The sequence below is a fragment of the Rhinolophus sinicus genome, chromosome X (assembly GCF_036562045.2).
Source record: "Rhinolophus sinicus isolate RSC01 chromosome X, ASM3656204v1, whole genome shotgun sequence".
Classification (NCBI taxonomy): Eukaryota; Metazoa; Chordata; class Mammalia; order Chiroptera; family Rhinolophidae; genus Rhinolophus; species Rhinolophus sinicus.
The window spans coordinates 11,038,528-11,062,881 of NC_133768.1; the positions used below are offsets into that span (position 1 = coordinate 11,038,528).

The 24,354-nt window shown below is 36.2% G+C and overlaps 1 protein-coding gene across 3 annotated transcripts in view; it reads left to right on the forward strand.

Moving 5' to 3' along the window:
- The window catches only part of GLRA2 (glycine receptor alpha 2), a 191,444-nt gene that overhangs the window by 34,293 nt on the left and 132,797 nt on the right, over positions 1–24,354 (forward strand). Inside the window, exons 1-2 of one of the 3 annotated variants that reach the window (XM_074323744.1) lie at positions 17,691–17,758; positions 17,854–17,921. In XM_074323744.1, coding sequence (XP_074179845.1) covers positions 17,919–17,921 — 3 coding nt within the window. In that variant the 5' untranslated portion in view covers positions 17,691–17,758; positions 17,854–17,918. Of the gene's footprint in view, positions 1–17,690; positions 17,759–17,853; positions 17,922–24,354 lie in introns of those variants that run through there. The other 2 variants (XM_019746238.2, XM_019746239.2) reach the window with 2 other exon arrangements.

Sequence of the window (24,354 nt, forward strand, 5' to 3'; positions counted from 1 at the left end):
TTTATAAGATGGAAATGCACAGAATTCAGCAAATACTTGCAAAGAGGCACCAAATTAAATTTTCTGAGGAACAAATCCCACAAAGAAATATAAATTCAATAATACTGCCATGTTTTCACCCAAAATATGTTTAAATGTTTTTTAAAATCCACATCTTGTTGAAATGTATGAGATAGAAGAGTTTTGCCAATCACGTGACTAAAACATTTTAATATGATATTTAATATGATATTAATGATTTGTTTGGCTGAGCAGAAAAATAATTTGAAGCTCACTTCATTATCACATAACACATAATCCTTACTGAACAACCTTTTCATCCATCCTGCCATTTTTACCTTCTTTTTATAATGTAGTGGTTCTTAACCGGAGGTGATATTTTGTCCCCTCGTGGACATTTGGCAATGTCTGGACAGAGGCCACGGGAGGTGGGGTGTTACTGGCATCTAGTGAGTAGAAACAAAGAATACTGCTCAACATCCTACAGTGCACAGGACAGTCCTTACAACAAAGAATGATCCGGCCCAAAATGCCAATAGTCCCAAGCTTGAGAAACCCGATTTTAAATAAAGAAGCTAGCAGCAATTATCGCAAACCCACGATACTATGTGGTTGTTCAGACATGAAGAATGTTTACGCATCACTGCTGGAAGCAAGAAAGTTGTAAAAGGTGGTTGGATCCTGCTAAAAAGTTCTACAAAGATGAGGAAAAAACAGGAGCTTATGGAGAGAAGAGAGAGGAAATTGGATGAGATGGGCATTATTTCAGTAAAGATTAGCATCGAAAATGTTAGGAGATCTAAGTTATAGTCTCAACAATTCAGTTTACTTTATATTAAAATGTGTTTAATGATGTATCTTCTGCATAAGCATATTTTGACAATCCAATGAACTTGTAATAATGATAGCAATACTACTACTATTATAGACTATAATTTAATGAGCAACTATTATGGACTTCCATACATTACTAATAATTCTCACAATTAGCATCAAGGTAATCATCATTTTCATTCTACAGAATTAAGAATCTCAGAGTTTCTGTAATCTGTTTGAAGTTCACAGATTAAACAGAGCTAGTGGCAAAAATAGAGCTAGTAGCTCTGGTAATAAGCAGAGCTAATGGCAAAAACAAGACAGACTTGTAGTTGCCCTATTTCAAATACACCTTTGAGTAGTATGACCCAAAGTCTAGGTCTTCTCAGGACAGTCCGGGTTTATGCCTGGTGTTCCTGTGTAATTATTAATAGCACCCACTTTCTCTCTTAAAAGTGATCCTCCTTTATGAGATGAAGGCCCCTGTCTTATCCCTTCTCTTTAAATCATGAAGAAATCCTCAGCGTGAAAAGACAGAAACTTGCCAGCATTCTCAAAGCCCTCTGATATGGATCAGAGCTGTGTGCACATCCATCTGTTCACACATCCTTGTGTGAGAGCAGCCAACTGGTAGCCATTAGTAGGAAGGACTCACAATGGCTGCCATTTGGTTCTCTATATTTAAGCTACCTTAGGTGCTGATTAATCACTCTGGCAATTTCATCATTTTATCAACATGTCTGGTCCAGCAAATAGTTTACTGAACAATCGCATCAGGCTGTGGGAATCAGTAAATGTCTAATACCTTTACCTCTTGGACTATTTTGCTCTTTGTACAGACCTGGATGTTAGCAACCAAACTGAATGTAATAGGACTGGTAAAATGATTTTGACTTTGGGTTGGGAAGAAGAATCAATGGTACATGATTCATCATTTTTTGTGAATTTTCAAGAAGTTTAAAAGCAATAGGCCACTTTCTGTGATTATTTCTAATTACAATTATGGTATTTTAAGAAACTTTCTCCATTATTTCAGGTTAGATGCCTCTCAAATCACCCCTCACAAAGGGAGTATCACCATAAAAAGCCATTCCCCACCCCTGCCCCCTGCAATCCTTCCATCTTCCAAGGTTCTCTCTTTCATGGGCATCAAAGCAGCAAGCAACACAGAAAGCCATCACAAGAAACAGCACTTCCACATGTTAAAATAGCAAGGCTCTGACCCTCAACTTTGTATCTTCTTGCTTCCTCTATGTGCTTTATTTTCCCCTTTGTCTCTTGAGCTAATGGCAAGAATCTTCCTGCTAGACAAAAATCTTATTCCAAAAGAAATTTAATTTCTGTATAAATCAAGCACGTATATTTAATATTCCATTCCCTTCCAAGGGCCCTGTACTAAAGCAATTGTGGTACTTGAGGACACGTGAAATGCAAAATGAAAATGCCATTCAGGTCTAGCTGTGACAAGAGAGGAAAAAAGCATCATTTTCATTTTGGAACTCAAAGAATGCCCTCTACTCTCAAGTCTTTTGCCTTAAAATGAGGTTGGAAAATAACATTAACTGAGGCAAAACTAACAAATAGTGACTAGTTGTTTTGGGTGTTACACTATTTATTTCTAATGCTATTTTTAAAAATCTTTGTTGTAGCCCTCATTTAAATTTCTTCCAGCTTTATTGAGATATAGTTAGCCTAAAACACTGGGTAAGTTTAAGGTGTACAGAATGTGACTAATACACTTATATATTAAAAAACGATCACCACCATAGTGTTAATATCACAAAATGGTTACCACCGTAGTGTTAGCTAACCTCCATCATGTCAAATAGTTACAACTTCTTTTTTGTGGTGAGAACATTTAAGATCTACTCAGCAACTTTCAAGTATACAGTACTGTTGTTAACTACAGTCTCCATGCTGCACATTAGATCCCCAGAACTTACTCATATTATAACTGGAAGTTTGTACCCTTTGACAAACACCTCTCTATTTCCCTCAGCCCCAGGCCTTGGTAACCACCACTCTACCCTCTGTTTCTATAAGTTCAACTTTTTCAGATTCCACAAAGAAGTGACATCATACAATATTTATCTCTAATGCTTATGTTTTAAACTGAATGCATCATGAAGCTTAAAAAAAAAGTAATATTTACTGTTACCTTAGAAAGCTTTGGTCAACACATACATATATATAACATATAATTATATATTATATATAATATATATTATATATTACATATATGAAATATATATTACATATATAATATATATGGGTTTATTTCAATATAGTCACTATGGATAAGATAAAATTTTCGTTACCATGGTAGAAGTTATAAAAATTGGTTCCAGGTTTTAAATATGCAGGTTACTGAATGCTCTTACCATCAATTCATTTTTATGAGCAATGCCTGAGTCCTATTAAGTATAATAACTGAGTTAAATGTATTAAGTATCTGTTGTCTGGAGTGACCCCATGGTACTTACACACTGCCTCCTAGCTCTTGTGATAACACAACAGTCTAATTCAGACTTGATGGTTTTCACCTGGGACTACTATAATGCAGCTGGCCCAAAGGACATCATTTAACATCCAACCTTTCTGCTAAAGTGGATTTTGTTCATGCCACAGAGCACAATATCAAACTCATGGTAGACAGTCCTTCAGATAGCCTCTATGCTCCTCCGTGTTCATGGCTGGTCCTCACTTCCATGTATGGAAACATTATGGAACTCCAGAAAAATTTCTGTTGTTCTCCAACCTACTCTGAGTCCAAAGGAGGGCTCGGCAAACTTGGCCCATGGGCCAAATCTGGTCCACCACCTGCTTTGTAAGTAAATATTTCCTGGAACACACCCACACCCATTTTTAAACATATTGTATATTGTATATGTCTATTTTCACCATGAAGACAGAAAAGCGTAGCTGTGACAGAGATTTTGTGGCCCATAAAGCCTAAAATATTCACTATTTCGTCCTTTAAAAACATGTTGTTGACTCATCACCTAGGGAACTGAATTTATTTTTTATTATTAATTTAAGGTGTACAAAACAACATAATGATTAGACATTTACAGCCTCACAAAGTGATGACCCCAAGTCTACTACACACCTGACACCATACATAGCTATTACAGTACCATTGATTCCGTATGCTGTACTTTACATCGTGTGTGTATATGTGTGTGTGTATATACATTTCTTATAGTTGACATTCAATATTATTTTATATTAGCTTCAGGTGTACAGTGCATTTATATAATTTTTGAAGTGATCCCCCTGATAAGTCTAGTACCCATCTGACACCATATTTAGCTTTTACAACATATTGACTATATTCCCCATACTGTATTTCACATCCCTGTCACTATTTTGTGACTACCAATGTCTACTTCCTAATCCCATTACCTTTCTCACCCTTCCCTAAGCCCCCTCCCATCTAGCAACCATCAGTTTGTTCTCTGTATCTATGAGTCTATTTCTGTTTTGTTTGCTCATTTATTCTGCTTTTTAGATTCCACACATAAGTGAGATCACATAGTATTTGTCTTTCTCTGTCTGACTTATTTCACTTAGCATAATATCCTCTGGATCCATCCATATTGTTGCAAATGGTAAGATTTCATTCTTCTTTATGGCTGCATAATACTCCCTTGTATAAATGTACCACAGTTTCTTTATTCAATCGTCTATTATGAGTATTTTGGTTGTTTCCATATCTTGGCTATTGTGAATAGCACTGCAGTAAACATAGGCGTGCATATATTTTTTTGAATTAGTGTTTTGGATTTCTTAAGCTAAATACCCAGGAGTTGAATTGCTGGGTCATAAGGTAATTCCGTTTTGTTTCCCAATCTGCAATCCCACCAACAGTGCACCAGGGTTCCCGTTTCTCCACATCCTCGCCAGCACTTGTTGTTTGTCGATTTATTGATGAGAGCCATTCTGACAACAGTTAGGTGATATCTCATTGTTTTTTATTTGCATTTCTGTAATGATTAGTGATGTCGAGCTTCTTTTCATGTGTCTATTGGGCATCTGTATGTCCTCTTTGGAGAAATGTCTATTCAGGTCCTCTGCCCATTTTTTAATTGGGTTGTTTGGTTTTTGGTGTTAAATTGTATGAGTTTTTAATAAATTTTGTATATTAGCCCCTTATCAGATGCATCATTGGCAAATATCTTCATCCATTCAGTAGGATGTCTTTTCATTTTGTTGATGGGCTCCTTTGCTGTGAAAAACTTTTTCATTTGATGTAATCCCCGTTGTTTATTTTTTCTTTTGTTTCCCTGACACTGAATTTTTATGAGAACTCATCTAGGAATAAATACATTTATCAAATCTGATTACTAGCAGAGTTTTTCATTTGCATCCCTGAGTTATAGCTCTAGATTACATGATCATTACATAAATTTAGCCTCAGAAAAATAACTTGGAAAGGTTAAACTGATCTTTACTGATTCTTTGTTCCTCTTCCATTACTGCTCTGTCCCAGGCACCTACCCTGCAGCCCCCAATAAAACATTCCCTCTTTGGCGGGAGCACAGGGTTTTACAATAACCCTATGATTGCTGTTAGTCTCATTCATAGTTCTGTTACTACGTCTAGCATATTTACTGTTCAACAAGAATTTGTTAATTGAGTTAATAAATTGCTAATGTGGATCAGCATTTTCAAAACTATGTTTGGCAGACTGTTTACCATCTTTCTAATGTGCTCCATGCAAAGGATGGTTTGTTTTAAAAATCTCCTGTAGTCAAATAAATTTGAGAAACAAGACATACTATGTGTTCCCCTTCAGAAACACCATAATTCACATGAGTGTATTAAAGTTTTGGGAAGGGGGAGCCTGACGTCAACAAAATAGCAAAGTAGGCAGCTCTAAGCTCTTGTTCCCCAACAGCAACATCAAAAAGTACAAACTGTCAGAACTAACTTGGTCAGAACTCTGGAAAATAGTCAAACATTTACAGCAACCTAGAGATTACTGAATCAAGAAAAAGCCAACTTCAAAATAGTAGGAAAGTTTTTACTTCCCTTGCCCCATACCCTCCCATTAGTGGTTTTGGTTTTGAATCAGTGACAGCCTACATTTTCAATGTAGAGCCTGGGTCCCTGTTTCCAGAGAGGGCAGACAAAAGATTATTCACAAATTATTTTGTCTATTCTAACATGTCTATGTACTATCAGAAGGACTGATGCAAGGCATTTGTATTAGTTTTCTAGGGCTACCATAACAAAACACCACAGACTGGGTGGCTTAAATAACAGAAATTTACTTTCTCAGAGTTCTAGAGACCAGAATTCTTGGATACAGGTGTCAGCAGATTTGGTTTCTCCTGGGTCTTTCTCTCTGGCTTGCAGATCACCACTTCTTACTGTGTCATCACATGGTCTTTCCTCTGTGCACACATATCCCTGGAATCTCTTTTCTCCTCTTCTTGTTAGGACACTATGTATATCATATTATAGCCTACCATCATGACCTCATTTAACGCTAATTATCTCTTTAAAGACGTCTCCAAATATGTTTATATTTTGAGTTGCTGGGGCTTAGGATTTCAACATGTGAATCTGACGGGACTTAATTCAACCCATAACAGTGCTCATCTCTGTTCCACCTAACTTGGAACTCAGGATGGGAAAGCATCAGGTCTTGATCAAAAACACTGCCAGAAAAAAAAACCACACTAAAAACCTTCAGATGCCGGGGGCAAAAGATTATAGTTGAAATATACAATAGATCATCTAAGTCCAGGGATCAAAAGCTGAGGAGAGTTTCTTAAGGAAATTAGTTAATTCAATATCAGCCATGTATGCAGGGGAATTTAGAAAGCCACATGCATGCTCAGGGCAAGATGCACGCTCAGAAAAGACCTGAGCAGATCCTAAGATTTCATCTTGGGCTGATCCCTAGTTTAGTTCAAGACTGGCTAAGTATTGAAGGAATGCCCCAGCACATAGACAATCTGCAAAGACTGAGAAAAGTGTACTTTGTCTGTCTGTTTGTTTGTTTAGAGTGTTGGTTGATATTTTAGTTCTTGGTGTTCAAGGAAATCCCTGTCAAAACTCTAGCTAAACACAAGCTAAGGAACACAGACTGCAATGGCCACACATGAGAAGGAATATAGTCTTTGCGAAAATGCTTTGGGAAAGTCAATAAACAGATGGCCTACTACAGCCTTCAACAATCAAAACACATTCAGAAAACTCTGGGGAAGGGGGAGAATCTGATTTCAGTTATCACATTATAATACTCAAGTGTCCAATTATTTTTTTCCCTTTTCACCTTTTTCCGCCAGGCCCCCACTCCAGTTCAAGCCATTATTTCTCAGTCCAGTTGTGCAGGACACAGCTCCCTGCCCCATGCTGGTATTATGAGCCTTGCGTTCCCCCTGGCTGAGGCAGTCGGTCACCAGTTGTTGGCCGGCAGCTCATGGCAGCTCTCGCCGGCTGCCAGCCACTCACACTGGTCACTGGCCACTCCTAGCAGCACACAGTAGCCTACAGCAGAACGTGGCAGCTCATGTTGACCTCCAGCTGCTCACGGCAGCCCAGCTCCAGGGAGAGCCGTTGTTCACAATCTTAGCTGTAGAGGGTGCAGCTCACTGGCCCATGTGGGAATTGAACTGGCGACCTCAGCATTAGGAGCACGGCGCTCCAACCACCTGAGCCAGTGGGCTGGCCCCCAAATATCCAATTATTATTAAAATCGAAAACATACAAAGAAACAGGAAAGTATATCCCATTCTAAGGAACAAAATAAATTGATAGAAATGATCCACAAGGAAGTCTCGACTTTGGATTTACTAAAGAAAGCCTTTGAAACAACTGTCTTAAATATGCTTAAAGATATAAAAAGAAACAAGGACAAAGAATGAAAGAAAACCAGGAAAGCAATGTATGAATAAAATGAGAATACCAATAAAGATCCAGCTATTATTTAAAAAAAAAGAAAAGAAATTCTGGAGCTGAAAAGTACAATAACAGAAATAGAAAATTCAGTAGAAGAGTTCAACAAGAGATTTGAATAGACAGAAGAAAAAATCAGTGAACTTGAAGATAGAACAATTAAATTATAGTCTGAGGAGCATAGCAGAAAAAGAATAAAGAAAGCTAAACAGGGTCTAAATGACAAATGGTACACCATCAAATGGACCATCATACACATACTGGGAGTCTCAGAAGGAGAAGAAAGAAAGGGGCATAAAGAATATTTGAATAAAGTATTTGCGGAAACTTTGGCTTCCCAACTTTGATAAAATACATAAATCTATAAATCTACTAACACCAATGAATTCCAAATAGGAAAGCCAAAGAGATTCACACTGAGAAACTTAATAATCAAACTGCTGAAAGCCAAAGACAATGAGAGATTTTTAAAACAGTAAGAGAAAAGCGACTCATTACTTACATGGAATCACCAATAAGATCATTAGCCAATTTCTCATTAGAAACCTTAGAGACCAGAAGGCACTGGGATGATATATTTAAAGTGCTGAAAATTAAAAACAAAACAAAACAAAAAAACTGCAACTGATTGTTTACATCCAGCAAAACTGTCTTTCACAAATGAAGGAGAAATTGACATTCCCATGTGAACAAAAACTGAGAGAGTTCATAGCTAGACCCACCCTGCAATAAATGATAAAAGGAGTCCTTAAGGTTGAAAAGAAGGGATGCTAGACAGTAACTCAAAGCCTAATGAGGAAATAAAGGTCTCTGGTAAAGGTAAATACATTGGTAAATATAAAAGCAGTATTATTGTACTTTTGGTTTATAACTCCACTTTTTGTCTACTACAGGATTTAAAAGACAAATGTATTTTAAAAAGTTATTAATCTATGCTATCAGGCACACAATGAATAAAGATATAATTTGTGACAACAACATAAAGGGAGAAGAATGTAACTGTATAGGAGTGGAGTTTTTATGTTATTGAAGTTAAGCTGGTATCAATTCAAACTAGACTGTTATAAATTGGGGGTGTTAAATGTAATCCCCATGGTAACCACAAACAAAGTATCTTAAAAAGTATACAAAAAGGGAAATTAAGGAGAAATTTTTTTTGCTTTACTGCAAAAAAGTCAACTACATACAAAAGAAAGTAGTAATAGAGAAAACAAGAGACAAAAAGCTGTAATATATACAGAGATCAAATACCAAATGCCAGAAGTAAGTCATTCCTTATCATCAAGTACTTTAAATGGACATGGACTAAACTCCCTAGTCAAAAGACATAGATTAGAAGAATGGATAAAATACCTATGATCCAACTATATGCTACCTACAAGAGACTCACTTTAGATCCAAAGACACAAGTAGAGTGAGAGTGAAAAAATGGAAAAAGAGAGACCAAAGAGAGTAACCAAAGAGAGCTGAGGTGGCTATACTAAAATCCAACAAAATAGACTTTAAGTCATAATCACTTAAAGAGACAAAGAATGACATTATATATGCTAACAAAAGGGTCACATCATCAAGGTGATATAAACAATTCTAAAAATATTTACACCAAACAACAGAGCCCCAAATATGAGGTAAACCTTGACAGAACTGATGGAAGAAATAACATTTCTACAGTAATAGTTGGAGACTTTAATATACCATTTTCAATAATGGATAGAACATCTATAGGGATCAGTAAGGAAATAGAGGACATGAACAATACTATAAACGAACTAGACCTAACAAACATAGAATAGAATGTTCTGCCCAGAAACAGCAGAATACACATTCTTCTCAAGTGTATATGAAACATTCTCCAGAACAGACCATATATTGGGCCAAAAATCTTAATAAATTTTAAAAGATTAAAATCATAAAAGGAATATTTCCAACCATAGCGGAATGAAGCTAAAGATCAACAATAAAAGGAAAACCAGAAAATTCAAATATTTGGAAGTTAACATACTCTTAAACAATCAATGGGTCAGAGAAGAAATTACAAGGAAAATTATAGATGAATAAAAACAAAGACACAACATACAAAAACTTATGCCATACAATAAAGGCAGTGCTCAAAGGAAAATTTATAATATAAATGCCTGCATAAAAAAAAAGATCTAAAATCAATAACCTAATAGTACAGCTTGAGACACTTGGAAAAGAAGAGCAAACTGAACCCAAAGTTCTCAGATGAAGTAAATAATAAGATTAGAATAGAGAAAAATAAAAAGCAATTAGAGAATTAACAAAACCAAAAGTTGGTTCTTTTAAAATATCCACAAAAATTACAAACCGTTAGCTAGACTGACAAAAAAAAAAAAAAGAGAGAAGACTCAAATAACTAAAATTAGAGATGAAAGTGGAGGTATTACTATTGACCTTACAAAAATAACAAAGAATCATAACAGAAGATTATAAACATATTAGATAACCTAGATGAAATGGACAAATACCTAGAAGCACACAAGTTGCCTAAACTCACTGAAGATGAAATAGAAAACTTTAACAGACCTGTAACAAGTAAAGAGATTGAATGAGTAATCAAAAACCTTCCAAAGAAAAGTTCAGGACTGTACAGCTTCACTGGTGAATTCTTCCAAACATTTAAATAAGAATTATCACCAATGTTTCTCAAACTGTTCCAAGAAATAAAAGAGGAAAGAATATTTCCTAACTCATTGTATGAGGCCAACATTACACTGATAGCAAAACCAGATAAAGATACTACAAGAAAAGGAAATCACAGGCCAATATCCCTTGTGAATACAGATGTAAAAATCCTCAACAAAATATTAGGAAAACAAATCCAACAGCATAGTAAATGAATTATACACCATGACCAACTGGGATTTATCCCAGGAATGCAAAAGTAGTTCAATATAATAAAATCAAAGTAATACCCCACAATAACAGAATGAAGGAAAGAAAACACATGATCATCTCAACTGATGCAGAAAAAGCAGTTGACAAAGTCCAATACTCTTCCACAAGAAAAAAAAAAAAAACCTCAGAAAAACTAGGAATAGAAAGAAATTTATTTATCCTGATAAAGGGCATTTATGAAAAATTCAAAACTAACAACATGATCCAACTATCTGCCATTTATAAGAGGCATACTCAATGGTGAAAGACTAAAAGCTTTCTCCCTAAGATCAAAAACAAGGTAAGGATGCCAGCTTTTATCACTGCGATTCAACATGTATTAGAAGTTTTATCTGGAGCAATTAGACATGAAAAAGAAAAAGCATCCAAATTTGAAAGTAAGAAGTAAAAGAAGTAAAACTAAAAAGAAGTAAGAAGTAAAACTATTTTTTTTAATTTTATTAAATTTATTGGGGTGACAATTGTTAGTAAAATTACATAGATTTCAGGTGTACAATTCTGTATTACATCATCTATAAATCCCATTGTGTGTTCATCACCCAGAGTCAGTTCTCCTTCCATCACCATATATTCGATCCCTCTTACCCTCATCTCCCACCCCCCACCCCCCACCCCCCTTACCCTCTGGCAACCACCAAACCATTTTTTATTTGCAATATTTACTTTATATATTTTAAACCCCAAATAATCCAAAATAAAACTACTAGAGCTAATAAATGAATTCAGCAAAATTGTAACATACACGAAGAAAACTTAATAAATGGAAAGACTTCATCTTGGTAAAATGTTGCTACTACCCAAAGCAATCTATAGATTCAATGCAACTCCTATAAAAATTTCAATTGCCTTTGGGTGTTTTTTTTTTTTTCAAAAGTGAAAAAGCCAATCCTCAACTTCATATGAAATTGTAAAGGGCCTTGAATAGCCAAAACAATCTTGAAAAAGAACAAAAAAGTGAAAGGATTAACAATTCCTGATTTCAAAACTTAAAACAAAGCTACAGTAATCAAAATAATGCAATACTGGCATCAGCATAAACATAATGACGAATGGAATAGAATTGAGAGTCCAGAAAATAAATCTATATATTTATGGCCAGTTGATTTTGACAAGGTCAACAAGTCCATTCAAAGGGGGAAGAGACTAGAATCTTCAACAAATAATGCTGGGAAAAGTGGATTTCCACATGCAAAAGAATGAAGCTGGACCTCTATCTCACACCATACACAAAAATTATCTCCAAATGAATCAACAGCCTAACTACAAGAGGTGAAACAGTAAAACTTTTAAAAGAAAATATAGGGGTAAATCTTCATGACCATGGATTTGGTAGTTAATTTTTTTTTTTTTTTTGATAATACCAAAGCATGAGCAGCAAAAGGAAAAGTAGATAAACTGGACTTCATTAAAACTGAAATGCAGGGAACAGAACTGCAGCTCCTATCAGCAGTGTGGACAGCTCCGAGGTCACCTATGAGCACTGACTTTCTGGCTATAATATCTAGAAAATGATGTAATACAGAATTGTACACCTGAAATCTATGTAATTTTACTAACAATTGTCACCCCAATAAATTTAATAAAATAAAATTAAAAAAACAAACAAACAAACAAAAAAACAAAACTGAAAACTCTAACTTCTCCTTCCCTTAATTTCCATTTCCCTTCTATAAATAGTGCTTCGTTTCAGGATGCAGGCCAGCGTATGCATATGGCTTGCCATGGCTGCATGACTGGGTTGCAACCTTTTCTTTTTCCTGAATAAATACTTTTTGGTGATGAAAAAAAAACAAACTAAAAACTTTGGTGCATCGAAGGACATTATCAAGAAAAATAAAGAAAACATACAAAATGGGAGAAAACCTTGCAAATCATTATATCTGATAAGAGTTTAATATCCAGAACATATGAACTCCTGCAACTCAACAACAGAAAAACAAACTACCCAATACAAAAATGGGCAAAGGACTTGAATAGACTTCCAAAAGAAGATGGCTGATAATCACATGAAAAGATGCTCAATGTCACTAGTCATTAGGGAAATGAAAATCAAAACCACAATGAGATACCACTGGGATGGCTATAATCAAAAGATGGAAAATAGGTGTTAGCAAATATGTGAAGAAATTGGAATTCTCATACATGGCTTGTGGCAATGTAAAATGGTGCAGCCACTGTGGGAAACAGTATGGCAGTTCCTTAAATAGTTAAATATAGAATTAGCATCTGACCCAGAAATTCCACTCCTAGGCATAGATCCAAAAGAATTGAAAGGAGGAACTCAAACATTTCATTGCAGCTTTACTCACAATAGCCAAAAGGTGAAAACAACTCAAGTATCCATGAACAAATAAACAAAATATAGTATATACATGCAATGGATTATTATTCATCCATAAAAAGGGAAGAAATTCTGATGCATGCTACAAGATGGATGAACTTTGAAAAACATGATGCTAAGTGAAAGAAGCCAGACAGAAAAGATAAATACTGTATGATTCTATTTATATGAGATATCTTGAATAGACAAATTCACAGAGACAGAAAGTAGATTAGAAGTTGCCAGGGGCTGGGGAGAGAGGAGAACAGGGACTTATTGCTTAACAGTTACAAAGTTTCTGTTTGAAGTGATGGAAAACTTAGAAATAGACAGTGGTGATTGTTGCACAACTTTGGGGAAATCTATGCTAAAGAAACTTGCCTAGCCTTATTTCAGAGGGTTTCCCATACTTGTTTGACCTTAGAAGTTTTGTTAACAGACTACAGTCAACATTTAAAGGAACACTCATGAAATACTGAAGCAAAGTACAAGTGATCTACAGAAACAAATCCCCTCTGTTAAAGTGCTTCAGCAGGACTCGAATGGGGTCTGAGGGTTTGCATTTCCAACAGGCTCTCAGATGGTGCTGATTCTGCTGATTTTCCAATCACAGTGTGAATAGCAGGAGATATAACTTGGAAGCACTATTTATCGTGAGACTATGCCCTCTTACAGCCATTTGATCAACTGATCCCAAAGTAAAGATGTTTACGGACAATAATCGATAACTCTATTATTCCTTTCAAGTAGCATAATTGTAATTTTACTTGGGTTACCAAGACAAATGCCCTATTCCAAAGAAGACAACCTGAGAGAGTGATATATAGCGACCAAGAGATTCAATATGGGATGAGGCTTGTCATACTTTGTGCTGGGGGTCAGGGAGGAGAGCCATTCTTCCAAATACATTTAAAGTAGTCAAATCTATTTTTTATTGCGGTAACATTGCTTTATAATATTATATAAGTTTTCGGTGTACAACATCATAATTTGACATCTGTATGCCCTAAGGTATGCTCCCCACCAAAAGTCTAGTTTCCATCCATCACCATATAACTGACCCACTTTACCCATTTCGCCCTCCCCATAGCCCTTTCTCCTCTGGTAACCGCCAATGTGTTGTCTGTATTTATGAGGGTTTTTTGTTGTTTTCTTTTTATATTCCACATGTGAGTGAAATTATATCATATTTGTCTTTCTCCATCTGACTGTTGGTGAGATTGTAAATTGGCATAGTCACTATTGAAAATAGTATGGAGAGTCCTCAAAAAATTAACAATAGAACTACCACATGATACAGATATTCTACTTCTGAGTATCTTTCCAAAGAAAACAAAAACACTAATTCTAAAAGATATCACCCCAATGTTCATAGCAGCATTATTTATCGTAGCCAAAATATGAAAACAACCTAAGTGTCCATTGATGGATGAATGGATAAAGACAGACAGACACACACACACACACACACACACACACACACACACACACACACACACACACAATGGAATGCCACTCATCCATTAAAAAAAAAAAGACAAAATCTTGCCATTTGGGACATGGATGGACCTTGAGGATACTATGCTAAATGAAATAAGTCCAAATCTATTTCTTATTTCCTTTTATATTTGAATTACATACTTGAGTTACGGAAATATTGTTCTTTCTCATAAGAATAAGGCAAAAAATACAAAGTAAGAAAGAGAACAAGAGAGGGAAAGAAAGGGAAAGAGGGAGGGAGGGAAGAAAAAAGATGGGAGACAAAGGAGGAAAGAAGGAAGGGGAGGATAGTGATAGAGACGATGTCTACATAATTCTTTTTTCCTAGTCAAATCCTCATCCAATTCACTTCGGAATAGCATAACTTTGTTGATAAATCAATTAGATGACCTTAACTAGTGTTAACTATTTTTCTACAATTTACAGAACACATTCATTCATGTAAGAATATGTCCTTGTTAATTAGAACACCTTAGCAGATTATTGGGCTAAAACACAGATGAAAGGTTGTACTGGCACATATCAGGATAACTCTTAAAAGTGTAAAACAATCCTATCATTCAACCCAAAGGACTCGCAGGCTGAGTCCCATATTGAGGTAGCTTCTGTCATTAGGATAATTCTATCGGCCTCAGTCATTTTACCCCTATAGTTTAAAAAAAGTGTCCCTAAAGTTAGGTAATTTCTGCCTCTTACAAACTCTGTGACCTTGGGAAAATTAATTAACCACCTCTGTGCCTCAGTTTCCTTATCTATAAGATGGTGGACATGGTAGCACCTAATTACTGAAGAATGAAATAAGGCACTCACTCTCACCCAGCGAAGTTTTAACATGTGTCAGTTCTTATTATGGGCATGTGCTAATCCCTTATCAAAAAAAGTTACTTTTTTTTCCTTTGATACTTTTATATCCAAATGCAAATGAACCTTGAGACAATGCCAAGATTGAAGAAATCAGATGTAAAAGGTAAAATTATCCCAGAAATGTACAAACCAAGGGACAATATCATGGGTCAGGAAGGAGAGAGGACGTTGTGCAATGAATGCAGTGGAGCAAAGTGGCTGAAAGTTTAGGTTTCTGTAATCAGAATGAGACACTCTCAGCTTTTCTAATTACTGTGGCACAACTTTAAGCAAATTACTTTACCCCTCTAACCCCCAGTTTCCTCATCTGAAAATATTTACTGGAGCAGTAAAACAATTCCTCTTTTGTGAGGCTTAAAATAGATACATTTTTAACATTCTTCATGTGTCAATATGTGGTAGCTTAAAAAATATTTTGAGTTCCACTAATACACCCACACTACCATTTACTGAGAAGGACAAAAACAAATATATGATGGTATGACCCAGCCTTCTAAATGCTTCCAAGTTAGATGAGGAGGCCACACAGATAATGTACAGTACAAGGTAACCTACATTTAAATGTTCAAATTCCTCCTGTTAAGATGACATTTCTCTTTTTCCTGTTTCTTTCCCCCATCATGTACTTTCTCTCTATCTTGCATATAAAACTTTATGACAGTTTTCCATCCTGAACTGTACTATTTAAAAGGAAACATTTTATTGTAAAAAGAACAAAAAAAAGCAAACATATAGATTTCTCATGACTTGCCTCTACCTTGTCTACTTTATTTCTTATTAGCAGAGAAATGCATTTGTTGTAGAATAGAATTTTACAGCTAATAAAGAGACCCATTTTTGTTTTGTTTTGTTTTGAGTAACCAAAAAAAGAGAAACAAAATCAAACAGAGTAGGAAGTGACCATGGAGAAGTCATCTTGACAGATGCTAAAATAAAAGAGGAGGGGATAAAGGGACGAATCACAAGACTTGGAGGCTGAAAAATGTTTGGGTAATATGGTCATGCCTGTGATTCACCATCTGCAAATATTTTTTTAAATAAACACATTTACTTTTTCATCCAAACTGAAAAGTTAGTTCTGTTAAAAAGAAAAAGAGCTTAACACGTCTCTTTTACCAAAACTCCTTACTCCTTCTTTTAACAAAAGTCCTTGCCTGGGGATTTAAATTAGATTTTCAGCCCAAGTTTTCTTTCCTCACTTTGAGAACCCAACGCAGACTGGTAGAGTTTAATGACATGAGGCTCCAGGGCTGTGTTTTATCACCAGCATTCGAGGGAGGTCTCAAGCCAAATTCATCCTCATTCAGATCCCACTGGCTGGTTGGGTACAGAACCAACTGGGTGTAGCTTGAACCAACTTGTTCAACCTTTGAGTGAAGACAGACAGACTTCCACAGGGGCAAGCAGTGAGTGAGTAGATGGTTATGGCAATCTGTTCTTATCTGAGACAGCATTAGGAGGAAACTAGATGAGGGCAATAAACATTCCCCAGCAAAACGAGACTGGAAATCATCAGCGAGTCATTTCTCTATTGTCAAAGAGCACAGAGTCCGTGGCCATAACCCTTGAGCACACCTGATCTCATCTGATCCCTGAAACTAAACAGAGTCTGTCCTGGTTAGTGCTTGGATGGGAGCCAAAGGGCAAGAGGAAGAGAGTTAGTCCCTGGTTCTCTGGAGAAAAAAAAATAGTTTCTTTGTTCGAAGCACATCTAGCATTAATAACTCTTGCTTGGTACTATATTTATTGAGACAACAAACTGGACAGTAAGTAACATTTTTTGTGTTTATTTCTTAAAATGAGCTAATTTTCTTTGTTTTTGTGTTTCTGTGCATCATTTTTCATCGGGGTTCAAAGGATTATTGAAGGAATGGGGTAAATTCAGAGGTATCGAGAGAATCAAACTAGATCTACTGATTTAAAGGGTGTCATGCAAAAGGAGGTGAATATTCCTGACCCATCCACAGTTCAAAATGCAATTCCATTTAAACTCATGACCCAGGTTATTTCCTCACCATGGGGTGCCCACTGTTGACATCTACAATGCTGTTGACCCTAAAGTCAAGGAAAGACACCCACCTGAAAAGCTATTTTGATAGCAACTACTGAAAATGAATTCAGTTTAATAGTCTTCAGCTTATATTTTCCAAATCCAAAACTCTTCAGGGTAAGTTATTGCTTAACTGTCATTATTCAAAATACTAGTGGGAATGTTATCACTATGAACCCCTGGGTAAAACTTTTCTTTTGCCATCTCACCACCATTTTAATTTTGTTTACATCGCTAGTCATTTGCACAGATGTTGATGAAGCTGTATTTTTGCCTCCCTGTCTATTGCAATATTCTTATTGCACTCTGCAGGTCCTCCAGTAAACGTTACTTGCAATATTTTTATCAACAGTTTTGGATCAGTCACAGAAACCACCATGGTAAGTGCTGCAATGCCACTGGCAAGAGAAAATCGTGACGTGATTATGCCATGAACACAACCTGTCAAATTTTCTATTTATTGTTCAACTTGCAGGGCCTCCTGTAAATGTTACCTGCAACATATTTATCAACAGCTTTGGGTCAATAGCAGAAACTACAATGGTGAGTGGGACTGAGCATTGAAGCCATGGTGTGAAGGAATGGGATACGGGATCGAAGAGCAACGTTGTGTATTTGTGGGACATTTACTGAGTGCCAATTTCCAAGTTCACTCACCTCTAAAAAGCAATTATTTATACTGTTTGACTAGAAAGTCATTAGTCAAGTGTTCATTACTTATAATTCAATAACCTTTTATCCATCATGCCAGAGAAATTTTGGAAACACTTGACGTTTGGTTAGATTTAGGTAGAATTATCAGTAACAAGCATGGTGTATAGTTAAGGATATTCAAATATTTTCATCTCCAATGATTCAGAAATATAAATTTCAAATTTCAGGAGATATTTTTTATAGCCAGTCTTTTTCATGTAATGGAAGTTTTAACATAGTCAAGCCTAGGATATGCAGCATTTAAGATATATGCCAAGGGGGCTGACTTTACCACACACACACACACACACACACACACACACACACACACACAATTTTCTGGCAATGAAAAGTAACCCCAAGTCCATAGCAATTATGTTACATGCATGACTTTAAAAAAATAACATAAACATAAAACTATTAAAAGCTTATTATAATGTACATGCAAACATGTTCCATGTACATGATAAAGATTTTAGATACTATAAAATTCACCAAGATTCCTTATAAATGTCATGGTTATGGTGTTGCCTGGAACACAGCCTATTAGATCAGTGGCCTTACAGTGCTAGGAGATAGTGTGGAGATTGCACTTTTTTTTCATTTATTTTTTATTGAAGTTTGGTTAGTATACAATCTTATAGTGGTTATATTAGTTTCAGGTGTACAATACAGTGAGCTGACACTTTTATTCCTTGCAATGTGATCACCCCACTAATTCTAGTAATCATCTGTCACCGTGTGGACTTATCATGATATTATTAACCAAATCCCCCTGCCCCTTTTCACCCATCCCCCACCTCCTCCCTTCTGGTAACCATCCCTCTGGTCTCTGTTTCTATGAATCTGTTTGTTTTGTGTTGTGTTTTTTTTGGGGGGGTGAAATATTTCTTGGTCCCAATAAACAATTTATTTTACACCCTAAGTCAATTGGCTGGTTTTAATTTTCATGACTATGTAAAGTATATTGCTGCATTATTGGATGAGATCAAAATAGAATATAGTTGAGCTTGATCAAGTACTATGATGGCTGATGTCTTAGAAACACCCAAGAAGTGAAATAATGAGCATAATGCCACTGAGAAGCAAAAAACTGTGTTCCCGTTTTGATGAATTTTCTCTTTTAGGCTACTGGGATCATGTTTAACAAATTATTTTTCTTTCTGGTGTCCTTGATGCTGGAAATAACTTACCTTTTACCACTCCTTTCCACTGGCAAAATTAGAAATAATGCAACCCCACTACCTATTTTAATATTACTCTGATATAGCATTGTCAAGTAATGAGACTTCTGGGGCTTTGACAGGATGTAGTGCATTACGAATTTTACCCAAATAAGATAATTTTGGTAGTTACTAAATGATTCATAAGAAAAGCGGAACATGGAAAGAATAATCCAACTCTGGGCTTGGCATTCAGTTTCTGTCTCTCCTCTCTTGGTTTTATTGCCTGAACAGAGGGGCAAATCTCCCAGCAGCCCAAATCATTGTCACCAGCTTTACACAATGGCATTCAATGACAATATTTGCACGACCTAATGCTGATTGCATTAATTAGCCTCCTGTTGCTTTGATTAAATTCCTCATTGCATTTTACCCTCAATCAAAAACATAAATGTGTACCTTTTCAATGCTCATTAATGCAAGGAAAAGCTTAATATTTAAGGAGATGAAAACGGAAACTATGGATATAACAGCTACTGAAGGTGTATAATAAATGGGCTGCTTAGGTGCTTCCTGGTCACTTATTAAGGTGTCCTTTGTCATGTTTCCTATGAGAAAACTTGGAACTCATTGCTCAAGTGTAATATCAATGGCCTGTCTATTCTGCTGAATGAGATATACTGAATCGCATGATCAGAAGAGTGATGCATATTATGCTTCTTTTATTTTATTTCTTAGCTTTTAATGTAATGATATAATAAAAAGTATCTTTTATTTTATTTAATTATGGCTTTTGTGTGAAATTTTAAAAAATATTTTTTGACAGTCTATCATGCTTAAATCAAAGAATGAATCCTCATGTCACGTAAGGTAGGGACTGGCAAAAGCTTTTCTGTAAAAGGCCACACTAAATACCTAAGACTTTGAAGGCCAGACACTCTGTGTCACAAGTACTCAATTCTGCCCTTTTGGCATGAAAGCCACCATAAACAATAGTAAGAAGTAGGTGTGGCTGTACTCCAAGAAAACTTTACTTATGAAATCATGCTGTAGACAAATTTGGCCCACAGGTCATAAGTTGCCAAGCCAGATCTAAGGCATCACATCAATATTTAAATATTCACATGCTCATAAGAGCGTGAGAATTGTTCCACCTTGAAAGGTTTGATCTTTCCAGATCTCCGAGGCCCTGCCTGGGAACCTACCTGATACACCCACAGAGGGTCATCATTGCCCAAACTGTCTTTATCAAAACCCTGAGATTCGATCACCCATGAATTTGTCCACACTTGCACAAAATTTGGCTCAAAAAAATTGGTCGAAAAAAGTTAAACAGAACCAGGTTCTTTCCTCAACTGTCTTTTAGTTGGAATCAGGACATCAGTGCCTTGGCTTCCAAGCACAGCAATGTATGTGGTCAACGAGGACAGTGACTAGTGCTCTTTGGGGGGACACGAGTTTTGCTTTCTCTACATTTTCTGGTACGAATTTTTCCAAGAATACCTCAGAGTTTTGAGTTTCTAAACATGATTTTACTCTCTACTCTCAGGTTCCTCCCCCCCCCCCCCCCCCCCGTGATCCTGATAGCATTATTGAAGGGTTTAGTTTGGGTGTTTGTTTCTAATGAGAAGCAAAGATTATCTGTTTTAAGAACCCAACATGACTTTCTTTGGATGCTATCCATTCTGCCCCTCTTGTGTGTGATGAACTCCCACTAAGTGATTGTCAATGATACTTGCCCACAAAATATAGGCTCACTATAGAGTCAAGAGGACCTTGACCTCCTTTGAGATGTTACTGTTGAAGATATGTGCTCATAGGACAACATACTTGTGTTATTCTAAGGGATATTTTCCCGGATCATTATGATGATATACATTATTCCAAAATATACACTTTTGTTCATTAAGAGTCAGGGATCTGTTGATGGACCCGGTATTGATATCTATAATTGACCCTGTGTTAATATTCACTGGAATATTTTTGTGTGTGTGGGTGGTTCCAAAAGACTAGTAAGGTATGTATAATGAAACAAGTTATATATTGTTTCGGGGATGTCAGTTTACCATTCCCTTTTCTTTCTTACCCCCTTTTCTTTAGCTGCTGATGGCAAGAAAATTTACAGGATGGAGCGTGTATTTGCTACTCCCTCTTTCCTGATTTAAAGGCATAGTTTGGGAATATTAATAATGTCAGTAAATGTCAAGAGGATTTGCATGCCATCTGCAGGCAGTTCTCCCCAGGGCTGGGCCATCAGAAAATGGAGACAAGATAGTCTCCTTGAAGCTTTGCAATGATTGCCTGGAATGACGTGGGTACACAGAGTGTGATTTAGACCTGTGGGTGCTGGAACACTGCCCAGGTCACAGCATCAGATCCTGACACCCTCCTTATTTAACAAACTTGGGGGGCGGGAGGAACAAGAGCTGAAAGTATACATAATTTGTCCACTCAGCGAGCGTGCCCATATTATGATTCTGGCTCCCCCAAACTCTGTCCCAAAAGATAATTTCCACGTGCTCTGCTGGTTACTGCTGCAGGGTGAACAGTTGTTCTATCTCTGATCTGAAATCGCATTCCTGAGGAACAGGATAAGAGGTAGACAGCTCCTTATAAGAATGCATGCTGTGCTGTACTTGCTGAAATGACACTATGGGTTCCCTTTCATTCAATAGCTGCATAAGCAATTCGTAAGGAGATGCTAACTTATCAGGAATAGCAGGTAGCTACAGTTTTTATTTCTGACTTTTTAGGGAAGAACCAAGAATCTACCACAAGCCTGGCATTTTGTTAAACTGAGATATAAGGTGACCTTGGTCTCTAAATTAACAATGCAATGTTAAAGCCTGGATTCATCACAAAGTAACTGCCACCCCATAATTTTAAATTCAAGGCTAACTTCCTCTATCAAAGCTAGCACAGACTCAAGATGATGAAAACTGTACCGCTGTGTAGCCAGAGGTTAAAATCAAAGTGCCACATAGGCACTATGGGGAATCAACAAAGCATACCCTTGTCTTTGATAACATAATTGGATTAAAAATGCATACATATATAATAAAAGAGTACTAGTAAGGTTTAATATGAGTATGTATGAGGCAGAGTTGAAATCTCTATGTACAAATGCCAGACCAAATATAATAGTACTAAAATAATTCAATTTAAGGAAACAAACTTTGTGGCATGGGCATAGTATTAGAAGGTACCAGAAAAAGTAAAAGTTTAGTTATTCTAAATTTTATATGAAATAATAGTATGGACTGTAGGCACCTGTATTGCCTGTGTTAAGAATATAATAAAGATTAGATGACTTACATGTAGCTTTTGAAAAATTAAGATATGTGTGTATGCATTTACATACATACACACATATATACTAATTGAATTTTCCATTACCTAATCCAATACCCAGAGAGTCAATCTTAGGAAAACAAATTTTAATACAAGGAAATTTTTATTTGAAGTAGAATCTGTCTCTGGAGAGAGAAGTCAGTCTAACAGAAAACTCAGTCTGCATTTAAACATGTTTCTCAATATTTACTTCCCCTTTAATATTTAATTAAACCTAGAAGCAAAAATAAAGACAAAGAAAGACTACAGAACAATCTAACTATCTCCTGTGGTTTGGAATATCATGAAATAATAAATCTATCTGTAAATAAACAGAGATAATGCACAGATAAATCACATGTGTCAAATGTCTACCCTACGTTGAAAATGACAGAGAACTAAAAGAATTACAAGCCAACAGCCCCAGAAAATCTTTTCTTTGGCGATCTACTTCTTTAGATTCCTGTGTGTCCTTTCCTATTCTAACAGGTTTTAAGGGTTGCTATTTATTTTAGAATAGTGTATATCATCATAACCAAAACTATGGAAAATTTTAATTCCTATGTATGAAAAAGAACAAATCCTTCCAAAGATCTAATAAAGACCTCATTTACTATAATTCCTGTCATTGTGGCATAAAACATATTTTTTCCTCTTAGTTTTCCACTTATCCTTGTTTACAAATAGGAGGATTAATTTATTTTAAATTAACTGTTAGACATTTAATGGTTCTATTGTGATATGATAGATTCAGTGATGTTTTTAAAGTTATAATACTGGGAGAATCTATTTTATTGTTTTCTCTCTATATAAAATTCAGAATAGAAAACTGGGAAACACTGGAGAATACTCATGGGAAAGACTTTTTTTAAAAGATACACATTAGCTGTGAAAACTTATATTGAGATGTTTTTACAGGTCAATGTTTTCATATTGTATGTTACTAATGTAATATTCTCTAGAGTCTCTCAATATGCATCTTTAAATCATTCTCAGGCTCAAGGGAGGATTAGAACAATGTTCCCTTGGTGATTTTGCTGCCCAATACTCTCTATCTGGCTTCTCATGGCCTTTCTCATCTTATGGTTACCTCCTGGGTGGCAGGGGAGGCGTGTTGGCCTCCCAATGGCCTAAGACATTTAATTCATTTGCCTCTGTTATTTCCAACTGTTATTACATATCATACGTAGAGTTTCTGTACCTCCAGAATTGGTTAAGGGATGAGATCGTCTTCTCTCCTACTTCCTACTGAAACAAGCTTATAGACCCTCTCCCCCCAAAAATTGTTACGGATAAGTGGTTCTCAGTCTAAGGGAAATAAAAGGGGTGGATATCAAACACTGGAGAAGCTGCATTTTTTTCCCTATAAGGAAACCTTAAGAAAATCTCACAGTTGATGTATTTAGTTCATACTTACATTGGATATTTTCAATAGCTCTTTTTTTTACTTTCTGCAAATCACACATTCTACTCTTTACTCACACGCAATTCCAAAGATTCAACTCCTGTTGCCAATGAAACACAGACCTGGTAAATTCTTTCCAGTTACATCCTTCTGTTCCCTTTGGACAGTTCCAAAATTGGTGATGGGGAGAACTTTGAGGTTCTGCCATTTCCTGGTTCTCTCAGGGGGTGGGAGATGGGGGGGCAGTAAACACATAGAATGGGTTGAAAGCATGGCTGGGCCCACAACAGTGCCCTCCTAAGTCTGAGAATTTGCTCTGCAGACCTGGTACAATCCCAGATAAAAGTCAGCTGATAAAATTTTCCAAGTCAGAAAGCTCTTATGT